Raw genomic sequence first — 15,886 nt, 5'->3', positions numbered from 1 at the left:
CTTTAAACTGTTTTGCAGGCCATGGTGATGTTAAGGTCAATGATAGAAGAATAAAAGTAGTGCTGTGTTTTTCCTTTCTTCACACAGGGCCCTGTGTTTTTCCTTGAGGACGGTAAATCGGCCATATCATTGAACGACGCCCTTATGTGGGCCAAAGTGAACCCTTTCTCACCTCTGGGGACGGGTGTCCGTCTCAACCCCTTCTAAGAGCCCGCCTAGCCAACGAGGATGGGCTACAGGGCTAATAGCATTTGATTGGTCAGCCTCCGAGGCCAAGGTCACACGACGGTAAAAGGTCGATGTCAGGACCGACACCTGCTCTTCCTGAGAGAAAGAAGGAAAAGGGATGGACGTTCCAGAATGAAAGAAGAGAGATGGGAGGATGCTTAAAATGAGTTCTCTCCACTATGTGCTTTTTTACAATGTGTGCACCACAAGTCATCCAGTCAACAGTGTTACAGCTTCTCATAGAAAACGTGTTGCCGTACTTAGACACTGACAAAGAGGGTTCGCATGGTTGAAACGGGTTATAGTGTTTCTATGTAGGAGCGAGACCATTGTAGTTCGGCTGTCTTGTTCTAGACACACCGTCACGTGCACATCAGTACACAGACAGACAAGTCGGCGAGCTATGTGATTCTTATTATGCTCATGGTCATAGCACCAGCATCATTTGACTGATGAATACCATATTTGTGTTGTATTGCTGTTGGTTTAGCGTTGCGCAAGTGTTGCATCATCATTTCTGTTTGTTACAGAAATTAGCCCGCACACATACATGTACAAGAGCAAAGCGTATGATGATGTAGGCTTACAGTGGTAGTTGGTTCGAAAGCAAACAAATACAGAGAAACGTGCCTGTTAGCCTTTTATTTAGCTTAGCATCAATCAATCAAATAATTGATGTAGGACTTGATTGCTTTCGCATTAAAACAGCTTAGCAGCATCGTGTCTGTGCAGTACTGTGTTTGACTGTGAATGTATAAGACTTCTGCTGGACCCCAAAAAAGAATGTGGACCTGTAAAGTTGTCCATTTAAAACCTCTTTGGGCTAGGAGTCCCGCTAGTGACAACTTCCGGTGAAACTGGAGGGTGCGCAACTCAAATAAATAATCATAATACTTATGGATATTAAACATTTAGGTACATACAAGTGTCTTATCGGTTGAAAGCTTAAATTCTTGTTGATCTCACTGCACTGTCTGATTTACAGTAGCCATTACAGCGAAAGCATGCCATGCGATTGTTTGAGGACGGCGCCCAACTTCTAAATATTTTTCCACCGGCACAGGTTTCATTAACTCGCAAATAGCGATTAAATATTCAGTTACTTTTGAAAATATTCCTCTGATTTGTCATCCAAAGGGTCCCAGCTATAACATGTAGTGTCGTTTTGTTAGATAAAATCCTTCTTTATATCCCAAAAAGTCTGTTTAGTTGGCACCATCGATTTGAGTAATCCACTCGTTCAACATGCAGAGAAAGGAATCCAAAAATCGACCACTAAACTTTGTTAAAACAAGTCAAAATATGTTTCTATTGACTCCTTAGATACCCTAAAATGTAATCAAACCATAATATTTAATACGGAAAGAAGTATGTTCAATAGGAAAATTATATTAGCAGGTCCATCTTGTCTTCATTGCGCGCGCATACACGAATTTCCAATAGTGTGTCCTTGTACTAAAACTCAGTATTCTTACTCATTTTGGAAAAAACAAGCCTGAAACCTTGAACATAGAGTGCTGACACCCTGTGGAAGCCATAGGAATTGCATACTGGGAGCTAGATTTAATTATTTCCCTATACTTTCCATTGTAAAACCATGGGCTCTCAAAAAAAAGAAACATTCCGGTTGGTTTTTCTTTGGCTCTTCTCCTACCATATCTATATTATATCTATATTATGTCTCCTACATAATTTTAACATTTCTACAAACTTCAAAGTGTCTTCTGTCCAATGGTACCAATTATATGCATATCCTGGCTTCAGGGCCTGAACAACAGGCAGTTTACTTTGGGCACGTCAGTAAGGCGGAAATTGAGAAAAAGGGACCCTAGCCCTAACTTATTTTAACTTGTGAATAGGTTCTTGTATTGTACATAAGACTGTAATTCCTATTGAGTTGCTCAGTACTATTTCAGGGATCACAGTTGCTAGCTAGAAGGGTAGGTAGTTGGTACTGTACACGGCTAGGGACTTACAAGTGTAATAGCTGTTACGATACTGGATCCATAGAATTAAAACTCATATTCTATGGTGGGGTCGACGCTTTAGAATGTCTCTGAGTCTCATCAGCGTTACCTGGTCATGATCATTTGTAGCCATCACCTGACTGCAGAATTTGTAGTGATTTCATAATGATGACAAGCTTCTGTATGCAAGTCATTATTACCATCACAATTTGGCAGACAGGGTGACAACCTGCTAAGACTAGCTAGCTTATATGTTAAACAGAAAGCTGTGATAAAAAGGCAATATTTGAGAATCATTTTGCTTTTGAAACACAGACTTGAATAAATAGGCTAATTAATTATTTAAAAAAATGTAATACCTGAAGGTTGTGCCTTAAGAAAGTAGAAAACTATTTATCACCGCAACATACAGTATATTGGTAAGTAGGGATCACAGTTAATGTAAAGAGAAGAGGTTTTCTTCCTTCTGCTTAATGAATCAAACATTTATTCACATAATTTATACAAGTGCTGTATTTTTTTTTTTACTAATGTAATGATATTAGTTTTCCACCTATACTTCAATTATCTTCAAATGCATTTGTTTTTATTTATTTATCTATGTATTTATTTATTGATTATGTTTTACTTAGACATATGTACAGTTTGTTTGTACTGCCATTGCAGTTTATAAAATGTGTTCATGAAAATATCAAAATGTTAGTTTTGTAACATAAAGACGATACCAATGTAAACATGTAAAATCTGTAAGCAGGATATAGTTTTGATTCATGGAAAAGGTGAAGGATCTTCTAAATCGATTGAGAAAATTGGTCATGCTCCAGAGCACCATCTAGTATTGTAGAAAAAAAAAAGAACTAAACCATAGCCCGAAAAATGCCAGAAGTATAATCTCCAAGACAACCACATCATGGAATAAAATTCTTATTTATTAGAGTGAAACAGGTGAGAGGTATGTGAAATGAGTTTTGGCAAAATACTATACATTTTTCAGTGAGTTATATATATATATACAGGTCACGTTAATATATATATATATAATATATATATATTAGTTGGCTAATGTTATAAGACAATAATTGAAATACAATATTATTCACATCATAAGAGCCTCATATAGGACAGACACAATCAGAGTATCATGGGTACAATTTAGAATATTTTTTACTTTTTCCAGAGTCAATGAATCTTTAATGTACACATGTCAATGTGTAATGAATGAGCTGCATATATCCGTCGTTTGGATAAGGCGTTAAATGGGTGTGGTCTGTGGTCACTAAAGATCCCATGGCACTTATCATAAGGGTAGGGGGTGTTAACCCCGGTGTCCTGGCTAGATTCCCAATCTGTCCCTCATACCATCACGGTCACCTAATCATCCCCAGCTTTCAATTGGCTCATTCATCCCCCCTCCTCTCCCCTATAACTATTCCCCAGGTCATTGCTGTAAATGAGAATGTGTTCTCACTCAACTTACCAGGTAAAATAAGGGTCAAATAAAATAAATTTATAAAAAATATATGCTACCAATGATGCAAACAAGATAACACCGTACATTAAGGTACATGATGGTATCTTGTTTGCATCATTGATAGCATAAAGGCAGCTCATTCAAACAAGATGACAGAACATGAATTGTGTACATTAAGTTATACATTACATTAAACATGCAATGGCCCCTTTCATTATTTGGGTCAATGAATATTAGGCAGTTAAACGTATGGCGTGGACAGGAATATTGGACACAAAACCAAAGTGACATGCAAGGTGATCAACTTGACTTAGATAGTATTGTGCAGAAAAACATGATTTACACCAGTACACATCTTTGCAGGCAACTTTCTGACAAGTTGGGATCACAACGATCACTGCAGTGGGGGTGTCATTTGAACTGATAACACAGTATTACACACTGTTAATATTTTGTTCTTTTGAACATTCAAACTCATGTTTTGGTCAATGTAACAGAATATACATATTTACATGACCTTGTACGTAGGTGCCTCAGAGAAACAGTGAAAACAGATGTCAGTGAATGGGAGGGTTTCTGTGCATTTGGGTTCTGTTTTTTTAAATTTTTATATGAGGTTCATTGAGTAATAATGAATTCACTTGATGATGAAATGGATGGAGCGAGAAACAGAGAGAAAACAAAAGAGAGGATAAAGAATATCCTCTATCATGACGATGCTCTCATTTAGAAAGAGAGAAAGAGAAGAGGGAGAGCAACAGACAGAGAGAAAGAGAAGAGGGAGAGCAACAGACAGAGAGAAAGAGAAGAGGGAGAGCAACAGACAGAGAGAGAGAGAAGAGGGAGAGCAACAGACAGAGAGAAAGAGAAGAGGGAGAGCAACAGACAGAGAGAGAGAGAAGAGGGAGAGCAACAGACAGAGAGAGAGAGAAGAGGGAGAGCAACAGACAGAGAGAGAGAGAAGAGGGAGAGCAACAGACAGAGAGAAAGAGAAGAGGGAGAGCAACAGACAGAGAGAAAGAGAAGAGGGAGAGCAACAGACAGAGAGAGAGAGAAGAGGGAGAGCAACAGACAGAGAGAAAGAGAAGAGGGAGAGCAACAGACAGAGAGAGAGAGAAGAGGGAGAGCAACAGACAGAGAGAAAGAGAAGAGGGAGAGCAACAGACAGAGAGAGAGAGAGAGAGGGAGAGCAACAGACAGAGAGAAAGAGAAGAGGGAGAGCAACAGACAGAGAGAGAGAGAAGAGGGAGAGCAACAGACAGAGAGAAAGAGAAGAGGGAGAGCAACAGACAGAGAGAGAGAGAGAAGAGGGAGAGCAACAGACAGAGAGAGAGAGAAGAGGGAGAGCAACAGACAGAGAGAGAGAGAAGAGGGAGAGCAACAGACAGAGAGAAAGAGAAGAGGGAGAGCAACAGACAGAGAGAGAGAGAAGAGGGAGAGCAACAGACAGAGAGAGAGAGAGAGAGAGAGAGAGAGAGAGAGAGAGCGAAAGAGAGGGTGTTGATGTGTTCTATCTGTACTGGAGGAAGCGTTTGAGAAGGTTGGGGAGGTGTAGCTGAGGGATGAGGTGTAGTCGAGATCGGCCCATATAATCTCTGACACTGAGACGACACAGCTGATATAGTGGCTGAGGTGTTGCTGCAGAGAGAGAGAGAGAAACAGAGGGAGAGAGCAAGAGATCGAGATATTATCTGATTAATCCAAGACAGCCTCAATATCATCCACTTGTATAAAGCAAATAACAATGTTTTACAAGGGATTCTGACTTCTTCCCACCAGCTGAATGGAGATATTTCCTAACCTGGTCCCAGATCAGAAATAGTATCAGAAAACCTATCGTATCGGTTTCTGATCAGACCACAAGTTTGGCATGAAAACAAACATATGAGTTAGCTATACAGTGCAAACTGATCTGGAATCAGGCTAATATTCCCATGTGAACTGAGCATAATCTTACCTTCATACAGCAGTAACGTCTCCTCTGCTGAGCTGTTAGGTGGGGCTGACTCCACCGGTCTCTTCAGCTCTAGGTTTTTAGCGTTAATGTTTGCTCCAAACTCTAACAACACATTGATGATCTCAGGACAGTCCTTCTGAGCTGCTGCATGGAGCGGGCTCTCCAGGAACCTGCCCTTCTGCACATTGGCCCCTTTGGAGAAAACCAGACACCACTGGTTAAGTTCAGTAGGTCACACTGTAGCAAAATGGTTTGCAACAGAAAACATTTATTTGTGCTCTGATTGGACACGTTTGTGTTGTTCCTTTCCGTTTCACTCAGTTTCAAAAAAAATCTCCCTCCTGAACATGCTCCATGTTTGTGAGTACTGCATCAGGTAAAACAATGTCCTGTGACATACCTTTCCTTAGTAAATGCAGAATACAGAAAAAAAAGACAAACGAATGAATCATAAAAATAAAATAAAAAATGCATTGACGTCAATGGGAGAGATCATGTGAAGTTAGGACCAACGTGTCTGGTTAGTTACTGACCTCCATCGAGGAGTTTCTGTGTGCACTGGAGTCCTGAGGAGATGCAGGCGATGTACAGGGGGGTTCCCAGGTGAGGAATATCATAGTCCACGTCTGCTCCCCATGTGATCAGTGCCTCCAGACAAGCACTTCTGCCTACACACAATACGCCCTGTGTTACCAGGATGCTCTCATTCAGAAACGCATTCAGTACTCTCATCTTAGAATAGAAGGGGGAAACATACTAAAATTACAGCCAGAGTATTTCAAAACCACACAGTAAAGTGACAGTATGACACACATATCCTGCAATGGCAGTCCTCCTACAGTACCTTTGCTGGAGGCTTCGTGTATGGGCGAGGGCTGGCACATCTCTGACTGGGGCTTGGCACCGTTTTCCAGCAGTACCTCTGTACAGGTGGCACTGCCCGCTGAGCAGGCATTGAACAGCGGCGTCACCCCATCAATGGTGGTGGCATTTACCTGATCAGATAGATGGAGCATTGTCAGAAAACCACGAGTATCTATAAGTTACAACAAAGGCGAGTCAATCGGAATGTAAAAAGAGGAGTTGCTGCCACCGCATAATGACGTCTCGGTCTGACGTGGAGCGTGATGTGTTTGTGTGTGCGTCCGTTTGGTCATAACTTACATTGGCACCAGCTGCAATAAGCGCCTTGGCGCATGACGCGTGGTCTGACAGACAAGCCTCATGCAACGGCGTCACATGGTCTATGGTAGGGATGTTTGCGTTGTAACCCTGGGATGACAACAAGAAATGTTTGCATTCGTTATATAGGTCTCACTTTCCCTACACTTTATTTTGTGTGAATGCTCTACAGATGATCATGCTATCAACACACTATATGTTGAGAAGCAGCTGCTTGCTAAGGTTACGGTTAGGTTTCCAATACGGGTTACACTCTTTAGAAAAAAGGGTTCCAAAAGGGTTCTTCGGCTGTCTGCATAGGATAAATCATTTTGGTTACAGGTAGAACTCTTTAGGGTTCCATGTAGAATCCTTTGTGTAAAAGGTTCTACCTGGAACCAAAAGGGTTTTTACCTGGAACCAAAAAGTTTTTTTTCAAAGAGTTCTCCTATGTGAACAGGCAAAGAACCCTTTTTTAGTTTCTAGATAGTGTAGAGTGAGGGTTAAGGTTAGGTCTAGGGTTAGGGTTGAGTTTAGGTTTAGGATAAAAGTTACGGTTAGGGTTCGCTTTGCGTTGTAGTGCCCCGCCCCTCTGTGTGTGACTCACCTGTGAGAGTAGGGTCCTGAGGGCCAGGAGACGGCCCTGACAAGCTGCCTCGTGGAGAGGGGACCGGTCCGCCCATGACCCTGGGAGAGGGACAGATAAAACACTGAGCATCTCCAAAACAACACACATTACAGTCATACGTTTACAGTGATAGCGCTTCACTATCACACAAGCTCTTATTGGTCACATCCACAAATATATATATCAGACTTGAATGGTAATGTGCTGGTTATATATACAGTGGGGAGAACAAGTATTTGATACACTGCTGATTTGGCAGGTTTTCCTACTTACAAAGCATGTAGAGGTCTGTAATTTTTTATCATAGGTACACTTTAACTGTGAGAGATGGAATCTAAAACAAAAATCCAGAAATTCACATTGTAATAATTCATTTGCATTTTATTGCATGACATAAGTATTTGATCACCTACCAACTAGTAAGAATTCCGGCTCTCACAGACCTGTTAGTTTTTCTTTAAGAAGCCCTCCTGTTCTCCACTCATTACCTGTATTAACTGCACCTGTTTGAACTCGTTACCTGTATAAAAAACACCTGTCCACACACTCAATCAAACAGACTTCAACCTCTCCACAATGGCCAAGACCAGAGAGCTGTGTAAGGACATCAGGGATAAAATTGTAGACCTGCACAAGGCTGGGATGGGCTACAGGACAATAGGCAAGCAGCTTGGTGAGAAGGCAACAACTGTTGGCGCAATTATAAGAAATGGAAGAAGTTCAAGATGACGGTTAATCACCCTCGGTCTAGGGCTCCATGCAAGATCTCACCTCGTGGGGCATCAATGATCATGAGGAAGGTGAGGGATCAGCCCAGAACTACACGGCAGGACCTGGTCAATGACCTGAAGAGAGCCGGGACCACAGTCTCAAAGAAAACCATTAGTAACACAATATGCCGTCATGGATTCAAATCCTGCAGCGCACGCAAGCACCCCCTGCTCAGGCCAGCGCATGTCCAAGCCTGTCTGAAGTTTGCCAATGACCATCTGGATGATCCAGAGGAGGAATGGGAGAAGGTCATGTGGTCTGATGAGACAAAAATAGAGCTTTTTGGTCTAAACTCCACTCGCCGTGTTTGGAGGAAGAAGAAGGATGAGTACAACCCCAAGAACACCATCCCAACCGTGAAGCATGGAGGTGGAAACATCATTCTTTGGGGATGCTTTTCTGCAAAGGGGACAGGATGACTGCACCGTATTGAGGGGAGGATGGATGGGGCCATGTATCGCGAGATCTTGGCCAGCAACCTCCTTCCCTCAGTAAGAGCATTGAAGATGGGTCGTGGCTGGGTCTTCCAGCATGACAACGACCCGAAACACACAGCCAGGGCAACTAAGGAGTGGCTCTGTAAGAAGCATCTCAAGGTCCTGGAGTGGCCTAGCCAGTCTCCAGACCTGAACCCAATAGAAAATCTTTGGAGGGAGCTGAAAGTCCGTATTGCCCAGCGACAGCCCCGAAGGATCTGGAGAAGGTCTGTATGGAGGAGTGGGCCAAAATCCCTGTTGCAGTGTGTGCAAAACTGGTCAAGAACTACAGGAAACGTATGATCTCTGTAATTGCAAACAAAGGTTTCTGTACCAAATATTAAGTTCTGCTTTTCTGATGTATCAAATAATTATGTCATGCAATAAAATGCTAATTAATTACTTAAAAATCATACAATGTGATTTTCTGGAATTGTGTTTTAGATTCCGTCTCTCACAGTTGAAGTGTACCTACCGAGAAACCGTGGATTGATGGCAGCATTCGCGTGAAACTGAATGTGCGAACCACTGCTTTTAATCAGGGCAAGGTGACCGGAAACATTACCGAATACAAACAGTGTAGCTATTCCCTCCGCAAGGCAATCAAACAAGCTAAGCGTCAATTCAACGGCTCAGACACAAGAGGTATGTGGCAGGGTCTACAGTCAATCACGGATTACAAAAAGAAAACCAGCCCAGTCACGGACCAGGATGTCTTGCTCCCAGGCAGAACAAATAACTTTTTTGCCCGCTTTGAGGACAATACAGTGCCACTGACATGGCCCGCAACCAAAACATGTGGACTCTCCTTCACTGCAGCCGACGTGAGGAAAACATTTAAACGTGTTAACCCTTGCAAGGCTGCAGGCCCAGATGGCATCCCCAGCCGTGCCCTCAGAGCATGCGCAGACCAGCTGGCTGGTGTGTTTACGGACATATTCAATCAATCCCTATCCCAGTCTGCTGTTCCCACATGCTTCAAGAGGGCCACCATTGTTCCTGTTCCCATGAAAGCTAAGGTAACTGAGCTAAACGACTACCGCCCCGTAGCACTCACTTCCGTCATCATGAAGTGCTTTGAGAGACTAGTCAAGGACCATATCACCTCCACCCTACCTGACACCCTAGACCCACTCCAATTTGCTTACCGCCCAAATAGGTCCACAGACGATGCAATCTCAACCACACTGCACACTGCCCTAACCCATCTGGACAAGAGGAATACCTATGTGAGAATGCTGTTCATCGACTACAGCTCGGCATTTAACACCATAGTACCCTCCAAGCTCGTCATCAAGCTTGAGAACCTGGGTCTCGACCCCGCCCTGTGCAACTGGGTACTGGACTTCCTGACGGGCCGCCCCCAGGTGGTGAGGGTAGACAACAACATCTCCACCCCGCTGATCCTCAACACTGGGGCCCCACAAGGGTGCACTCTGAGCCCTCTCCTGTACTCCCTGTTCACACACGACTGCGTGGCCACGCACGCCTCCAACTCAATCATCAAGTTTGCGGACGACACAACAGTGGTAGGCCTGATTACCAACAACGACGAGACGACGAGATGGCCTACAGGGAGGAGGTGAGGGCCCTCGGAGTGTGGTGTCAGGAAAATAACCTCACACTCAACTTCAACAAGACTAAGGAGATGATTGTGGACTTCCGGAAACAGCAGAGGGAACACCCCCCTATCCACATCAATGGAACAGTAGTGGAGAGGGTAGTAAGTTTTAAGTTCCTCGGCGTACACATCACAGACAAACTGAATTGGTCCACCCACACAGACAGCATCGTGAAGAAGGCGCAGCAGCGCCTCTTCAACCTCAGGAGGCTGAAGAAATTTGGCTTGTCACCAAAAGCACTCACAAACTTCTACAGATGCACAATCGAGAGCATCCTGGCGGGCTGTATCACCGCCTGGTACGGCAACTGCTCCGCGCACAACCGGAAGGCTCTCCAGAGGGTAGTGAGGTCTGCACAACGCATCACCGGGGGCAAACTACCTGCCCTCCAGGACCCCTACACCACCCGATGTCACAGGAAGGCCATAAAGATCATCAAGGACAACAACCACCCAAGCCACTGCCTGTTCACCCCGCTATCATCCAGAAGGCGAGGTCAGTACAGGTGCATCAAAGCTGGGACCGAGAGACTGAAAAACAGCTTCTATCTCAAGGCCATCAGACTGTTAAACAGCCACCACTAACATTGAGTGGCTGCTGCCAACACACTGACTCAACTCCAGCCACTTTAATAATGGGAATTGATAGGAAATTATGTAAAATATTTCACTAGCCACTTTAAACAATGCTACCTAATATAATGTTTACATACCCTACATCATTCATCTCATATGTATACGTATATACTGTACTCTATATCATCTACTGCATCTTTATGTAATACATGTATCACTAGCCACTTTAACTATGCCACTTTGTTTACATACTCATCTCATATGTATATACTGTACTCGATACCATCTACTGTATCTTGCCTATGCTGCTCTGTACCATCACTCATTCATATATCTTTATGTACATATTCTTTATCCCCTTACACTTGTGTCTATAAGGTAGTAGTTTTGGAATTGTTAGCTAGATTACTTGTTGGTTATTACTGCATTGTCGGAACTAGAAGCACAAGCATTTCGCTACACTCGCATTAACATCTGCTAACCATGTGTATGTGACAAATAAATTTGATTTGATTTGATATGATAAAAATTATAGACCTCTACATGCTTTGTAAGTAGGAATACCTGCAAAATCGGCAGTGTTTCAAATACTTGTTCTCCCCACTGTGTATATATATATATATATATATATATATATATATATATATATATATATATATATATATATAACCAGCACATTACCATTCAAGTCTGATACATTGATACATTGACAGCATTCATCATAGCCTTCACTCTCTGTCAGTATCCTTATTATTCCCAAAAGCCAGTAGTACCAGTCCACTATCCATGTTCATATGTTCAGAAAACTGAAACTCAGTTGTCACAGCTGTCACTAATATCACGGAGCATATAACAGAGCGCTGGATAGGTTTTCACTCTCTCACTGTGTGGATGGAGCTATATATAGCTGTAGCTCAACCGGGCAGGCCATCTGGCAGGCATAGCCTTGTACAACTGGCAGGCATAGCCTTGTACAACCGGCAGGCATAGCCTTGTACATCTGGCAGGCATAGCCTTGTACAACCGGCAGGCATAGCCTTGTTCAACTGGCAGAGCATAGCTCAGTCTCTCCCTACACACCCAACAACACTGCCATCCACGTCAGAGAACAACATTTAGGTGTTTTTTATATTTTATTACTCCTTTATTCAGGTGAAATACTATTGAGATATGAGTCTCTTTTATGAGGGAGCCTTGAGTATAAATAAATCAGCAAGAGCTCCACATAAACATCACAAAGCAATATTCAATACTACATACCCATGTCTCCGTCTCCCCATGGAACATCTAGCCATTGATAGGTATATGACATTCCTGCCTGTTGGAGAAGAGGGCGCCTGTCACATACTGTACTGTTATTGTACTGAAGGGGTCTTGTTGTTACTCCATGGTTTCACACAGGCAGAGCTGTGACTGTGCCGGCCATCTTTGGAAGGGCATCTGCATCACCTAACAAGCTCATGTAGTACATTGAAATGGCCTTTTGTTGCTACTATCTTTCATGATGAATAGGACAACTAAAATATTGTATATTTATTTTTTGTTGTTGCAAATTCTGAATTCCTTTTTAATATATAGACCAAAAATGACATTCATTTTGATATATATATTTTTTGGGGAAAGGACAATAACAGAGATTCCTCTATCAAGGTATACATAACATAACAACAGGTGGCAATGGGGACCACCACTGCTGCAGAGATAAGTAGAATTTGGAAGCTGTTCTTATGAAGCACATGTCAGAACCACAGTAAGTAGTTAATTCCAGTCACAAGAGCAACAGTGACCTGGAATCCCACCTCTCTCTATTTTCTATCCATTCGCCAGGAAACCAGCCAACCTTTCCCACGGTGGTGATCCTCTGTAGCTGGTTGCCTGGTGCGGCTGAAGCCCATTATTCTCATTCGGACACAGGGTGTCTCTATTCTAGCAGGGTAAAATGGTGGCTCTCATGAATATTGCAACAGTGCACTGAACATGTGACTTTGCTTTTGCCACACTGAGCAAGAACACAGGAAGCAGAAAGGGCTATCATATCTGCAATGTGTATTTCTGTTGATTTCTTCTGCTTAAATAACAAACTACTGCATTTAGAACATTTGAATGTCAAAGGCCAAAGTCACCCAGTTACAACCCTAATGTGACCCAGCTACTGTTTAGATTGGATACAACCTTTAAAGAGATATAATCAGGTTTAATTGACTGAAGCTGCTGCTTAGTCCAGTTCAAAGGTCATACTCTTATTGTCTTGTGTGAAAGAGTCATGAGAGCACATGGTAACTTCAGCTGTTGTAGGCCAGTCATTAATAGACATATACCCCAAGGCCTACTACACATAGGCCTAGTAATACACTATAATAATGTGTTAAATAAATAAAACATGCATTTGTGTTATGATTTAAGATATATGGATCTGTATCCACATCAATAGGATAAGCACTGGACTGCTCTAGGGACCCATTTGACCAGATGTGTCCAAGGCGTTTGTTTGATTATGTCATGATATTCTTATATCATAGAGCTTCGTTTCACATGCTATAGCACCGTCCCAAATAGGCTGGATGCCTATAAGAATGTTCCAGAACAGGTGATCACGAAACATTTCCATGTCAACCCCTCTGTCTATCTCTAATAAATTTGACACGAACAGCACAGGTGTCCTATAATAACATTGCACAGTGACAGTCCGAGGCGCACTCACCCAGTGCGCAAATACGCAATTGTGTGTGCGTAAAACGCTACTGACCTTGGCTAGTTAAAATACCCCAGCAGCGTTGTTTCTTTTTTGCGGTGTAATCGTCTGTGTTCTCTAACGTTCTTTTCCTCTGCGTGTTTTCTGGCTGCTGTTCGCTCGAGCTCTCTGCAGGTGGAACTTCAGGCATGTTTACATCAGCTATCTGTCCCCGCAGCACTGTGCACCATGATCCAGTCTAAATCCTGCTCTCTGGTTGGCTGCTCGGCTTGTTGTCGTTTCACAGCCAAGGACAAGCACGACAATAACATGAACAGGCAGAGAGTGAGGTAGGGAGAGAGTGAGAGAGTGAGTGAGTGAGTGAGTGAGAGAGAGAGAGAGAGAGAGAGAGAGAGAGAGAGAGAGAGAGAGAGAGAGAGAGAGAGAGAGAGAGAGAGAGAGAGAGACAGAGACAGAGACAGAGACAGAGACAGAGACAGAGACAGAGACAGAGAAAGCGATAAGAAGGTGTGGGGGTGAGATATTGTGATAGGGTGAAGAGAGAGAGACAACTGAGGGGATGAAGAGAATGTGGTGGCTGTGGCAGTGGCACCCTGCTATTTTTATCAGAGGTTAAGAAATGGCTTAGACCAGAAAAGCCTTTACCCCGCTGTTCTCAGGGTTAGGAACTGTTCTGTTTGTAAAGGATTCATTCTGCATGGTTTGAAATATTAAAGTTTGACCTTTGAGTTGAGTACAGTATTTGCTCTTTTGAGTATGCCTAGTTGCTTATGTAACAATCATTTGCTTGCAATATTCAAATGCAAAAGCCATGTACTGTTTATAACATTGGTCATGTTATAAGGTCATAATTGTCAGGTTATATTTCAGGGACCAACATAATGCAGGTTTTCTTTGGTACTAAATTCATTGATCAGTTCTTGATCGACCAGAGAGTTCACATACCTGATGTCCCTGGTCTGAAATAGTCCTTGATTAGAAGGGAATTTTAATAACTAGTTAATAAGTATTTTGTCTTTCCAGAGCCATATTTGAATAGACCTACTACAGGTTTTCAAATCATAATAGACTAGTTAAACTAGTTGCACTTGGGGATGGAAATCTAGAGCCTCTCTAACCTCTCTCTAACATGCTTCTGTTCAGCTCAAAACATTCCTGGCTGACAGTCGCTGTGCGTAACCTAGGTGGAGTATGACAACAGGCTGCAGCCTGTAACTGCCAAGTCTCAGCTGTGATAGAAACTGTCTATGAATTGTGAGGCATTTTAACAAGGGCACAGCTCCACGGTATGACACCCATCCAAGGGGCACGCGCAATTGTACAAACACGTACAGCTGCAAACCTCTGGCTTGAATATATTCATTTGACATACTCTCAAAAATGTGCATTTCATGTGTCATCTAGTCAGATCACTTGATGATTGCAGTGCGTGGAATAGGCCAAGGACGGAAGCAATGTTGAATCAGAGACTTCTGTCATGCCAACCCAACATGCCGTCATGATGCCAAAGGTTCTGGGTCTTTCCCCTCATCCCAGGTGTGGTTGTTACAATGCAGGTGTGGTTGTTCCCCCAGTACCTCAGCATGAAAAGAGCATTGAAAGACATCAAGAAGAAAGTATATTTAATACACAATGTATCTAAGTGTTTCTAATGTCCCCGGGCCACAACAATAGGCTGGGTAGTTCCTGGGCAGACTGGATACAGTTGGCCTGGCATGTTACAGACACATAGCTTTTAGAAAGCTGGAATACCCTAATACACACACGTTACTGTAGAAAGTGTGTGTATGACCCTCTACTATAGAATAATAGTCTGTTGCCTTTCACGGAAACAGCTACTTACTGTGCCCTTGTCCAAAATCATAAAACTCTTCTGCAATGCGGGCAGCCTCCTTCCGATTCCCCTTCACCACATAGAAGTGGGTGAGAATATTCAGGCTGATCTTGACAAAGAGCTTGACGCAAAACAGAGCGAATATGGAGAGGTAGACATTGGAGTAGTGTACTGTTCCAAAAGACTGGCTATCCACATTTGGAGTCATTGCTTCCTTGCTTGTCTAGCCTTGCTTATGTCTTGCCTGGCTGTCGGTGGCTGGCTGCTAATGTTTTGGAAATTTAAATGGGGGGCCTGGCTATCTGTGTTGTGTTGACTCTGGTACTGGGTCATATGCCAGCCCAGAGTGACACAGAAATTCCCCTCAGCAGCTGGGTCGAGACCAGATAGGATAAGTTGGAGAGAGCAGCTGTATTATAGCGCTGCCTGCCTGCCTGTGGGACAACTGGGGCCCATAGTCATACAGTGTCTCAGAGTATGAGTGCAGATCTAGGCTTAGGCCAC

At 43.0% G+C, this 15,886-nt stretch overlaps 2 protein-coding genes across 6 annotated transcripts in view; one reads left to right on the top strand and one right to left on the bottom strand.

The window, feature by feature from the left end:
* Positions 1-4,013, top strand: part of wdr17 (WD repeat domain 17) — a 32,247-nt gene extending 28,234 nt beyond the window's left edge. For all 3 annotated transcript variants that reach the window (XM_031837837.1, XM_031837836.1, XM_031837835.1), the window contains one exon: positions 88-4,013. In XM_031837837.1, the coding sequence (XP_031693697.1) occupies positions 88-207 (120 nt within the window). In that variant the 3' untranslated portion in view covers positions 208-4,013. The remainder of the gene's footprint in view (positions 1-87) is intronic.
* On the bottom strand, positions 3,056-15,652 carry asb5b (ankyrin repeat and SOCS box containing 5b). Of its 3 annotated transcripts, XM_020496072.2 has the most exons (8): positions 13,603-13,747; positions 12,117-12,174; positions 7,392-7,471; positions 6,788-6,895; positions 6,468-6,618; positions 6,157-6,291; positions 5,624-5,815; positions 3,056-5,304 (listed from the first exon to the last, which is right to left on the bottom strand). In XM_020496072.2, exons 2-8 carry the CDS (start codon positions 12,166-12,168, stop codon positions 5,177-5,179), a joined length of 846 nt encoding a protein of 281 aa, XP_020351661.1. In that variant the 5' UTR covers positions 12,169-12,174; positions 13,603-13,747; the 3' UTR covers positions 3,056-5,176. The 3 variants fall into 3 exon arrangements, with proteins under 3 accessions (XP_020351661.1, XP_020351659.1, XP_020351660.1); XM_020496070.2 differs by lacking the exons at positions 12,117-12,174; positions 13,603-13,747 and adding an exon at positions 15,392-15,652; XM_020496071.2 differs by lacking the exon at positions 12,117-12,174 and having other exon boundaries at positions 13,603-13,777.
* Between the last annotated feature and the right edge of the window lie 234 nt (positions 15,653-15,886).

Source organism: Oncorhynchus kisutch, linkage group LG12 (assembly GCF_002021735.2).
Source record: "Oncorhynchus kisutch isolate 150728-3 linkage group LG12, Okis_V2, whole genome shotgun sequence".
Lineage (NCBI taxonomy): Eukaryota > Metazoa > Chordata > Actinopteri > Salmoniformes > Salmonidae > Oncorhynchus > Oncorhynchus kisutch.
Note: the sequence above shows the minus strand (reverse complement) of the source record. Positions and strands in the feature narration are given on the sequence as shown.

Bases quoted from the DNA above. Each gene is read 5' to 3' on its own strand.
- asb5b (XM_020496070.2), bottom strand. From the start codon at position 15,590: ATGACTCCAAATGTGGATAGCCAGTCTTTTGGAACAGTACACTACTCC. The intron at 6,292-6,467 runs GTACTGTAGGAG...TATTGTGTGTAG, and splicing joins ACACGAAGCCTCCAGCAAAG to GCAGAAGTGCTTGTCTGGAG. The intron at 5,305-5,623 runs GTAAGATTATGC...CTCTCTCTGCAG, and splicing joins GACGTTACTGCTGTATGAAG to CAACACCTCAGCCACTATAT.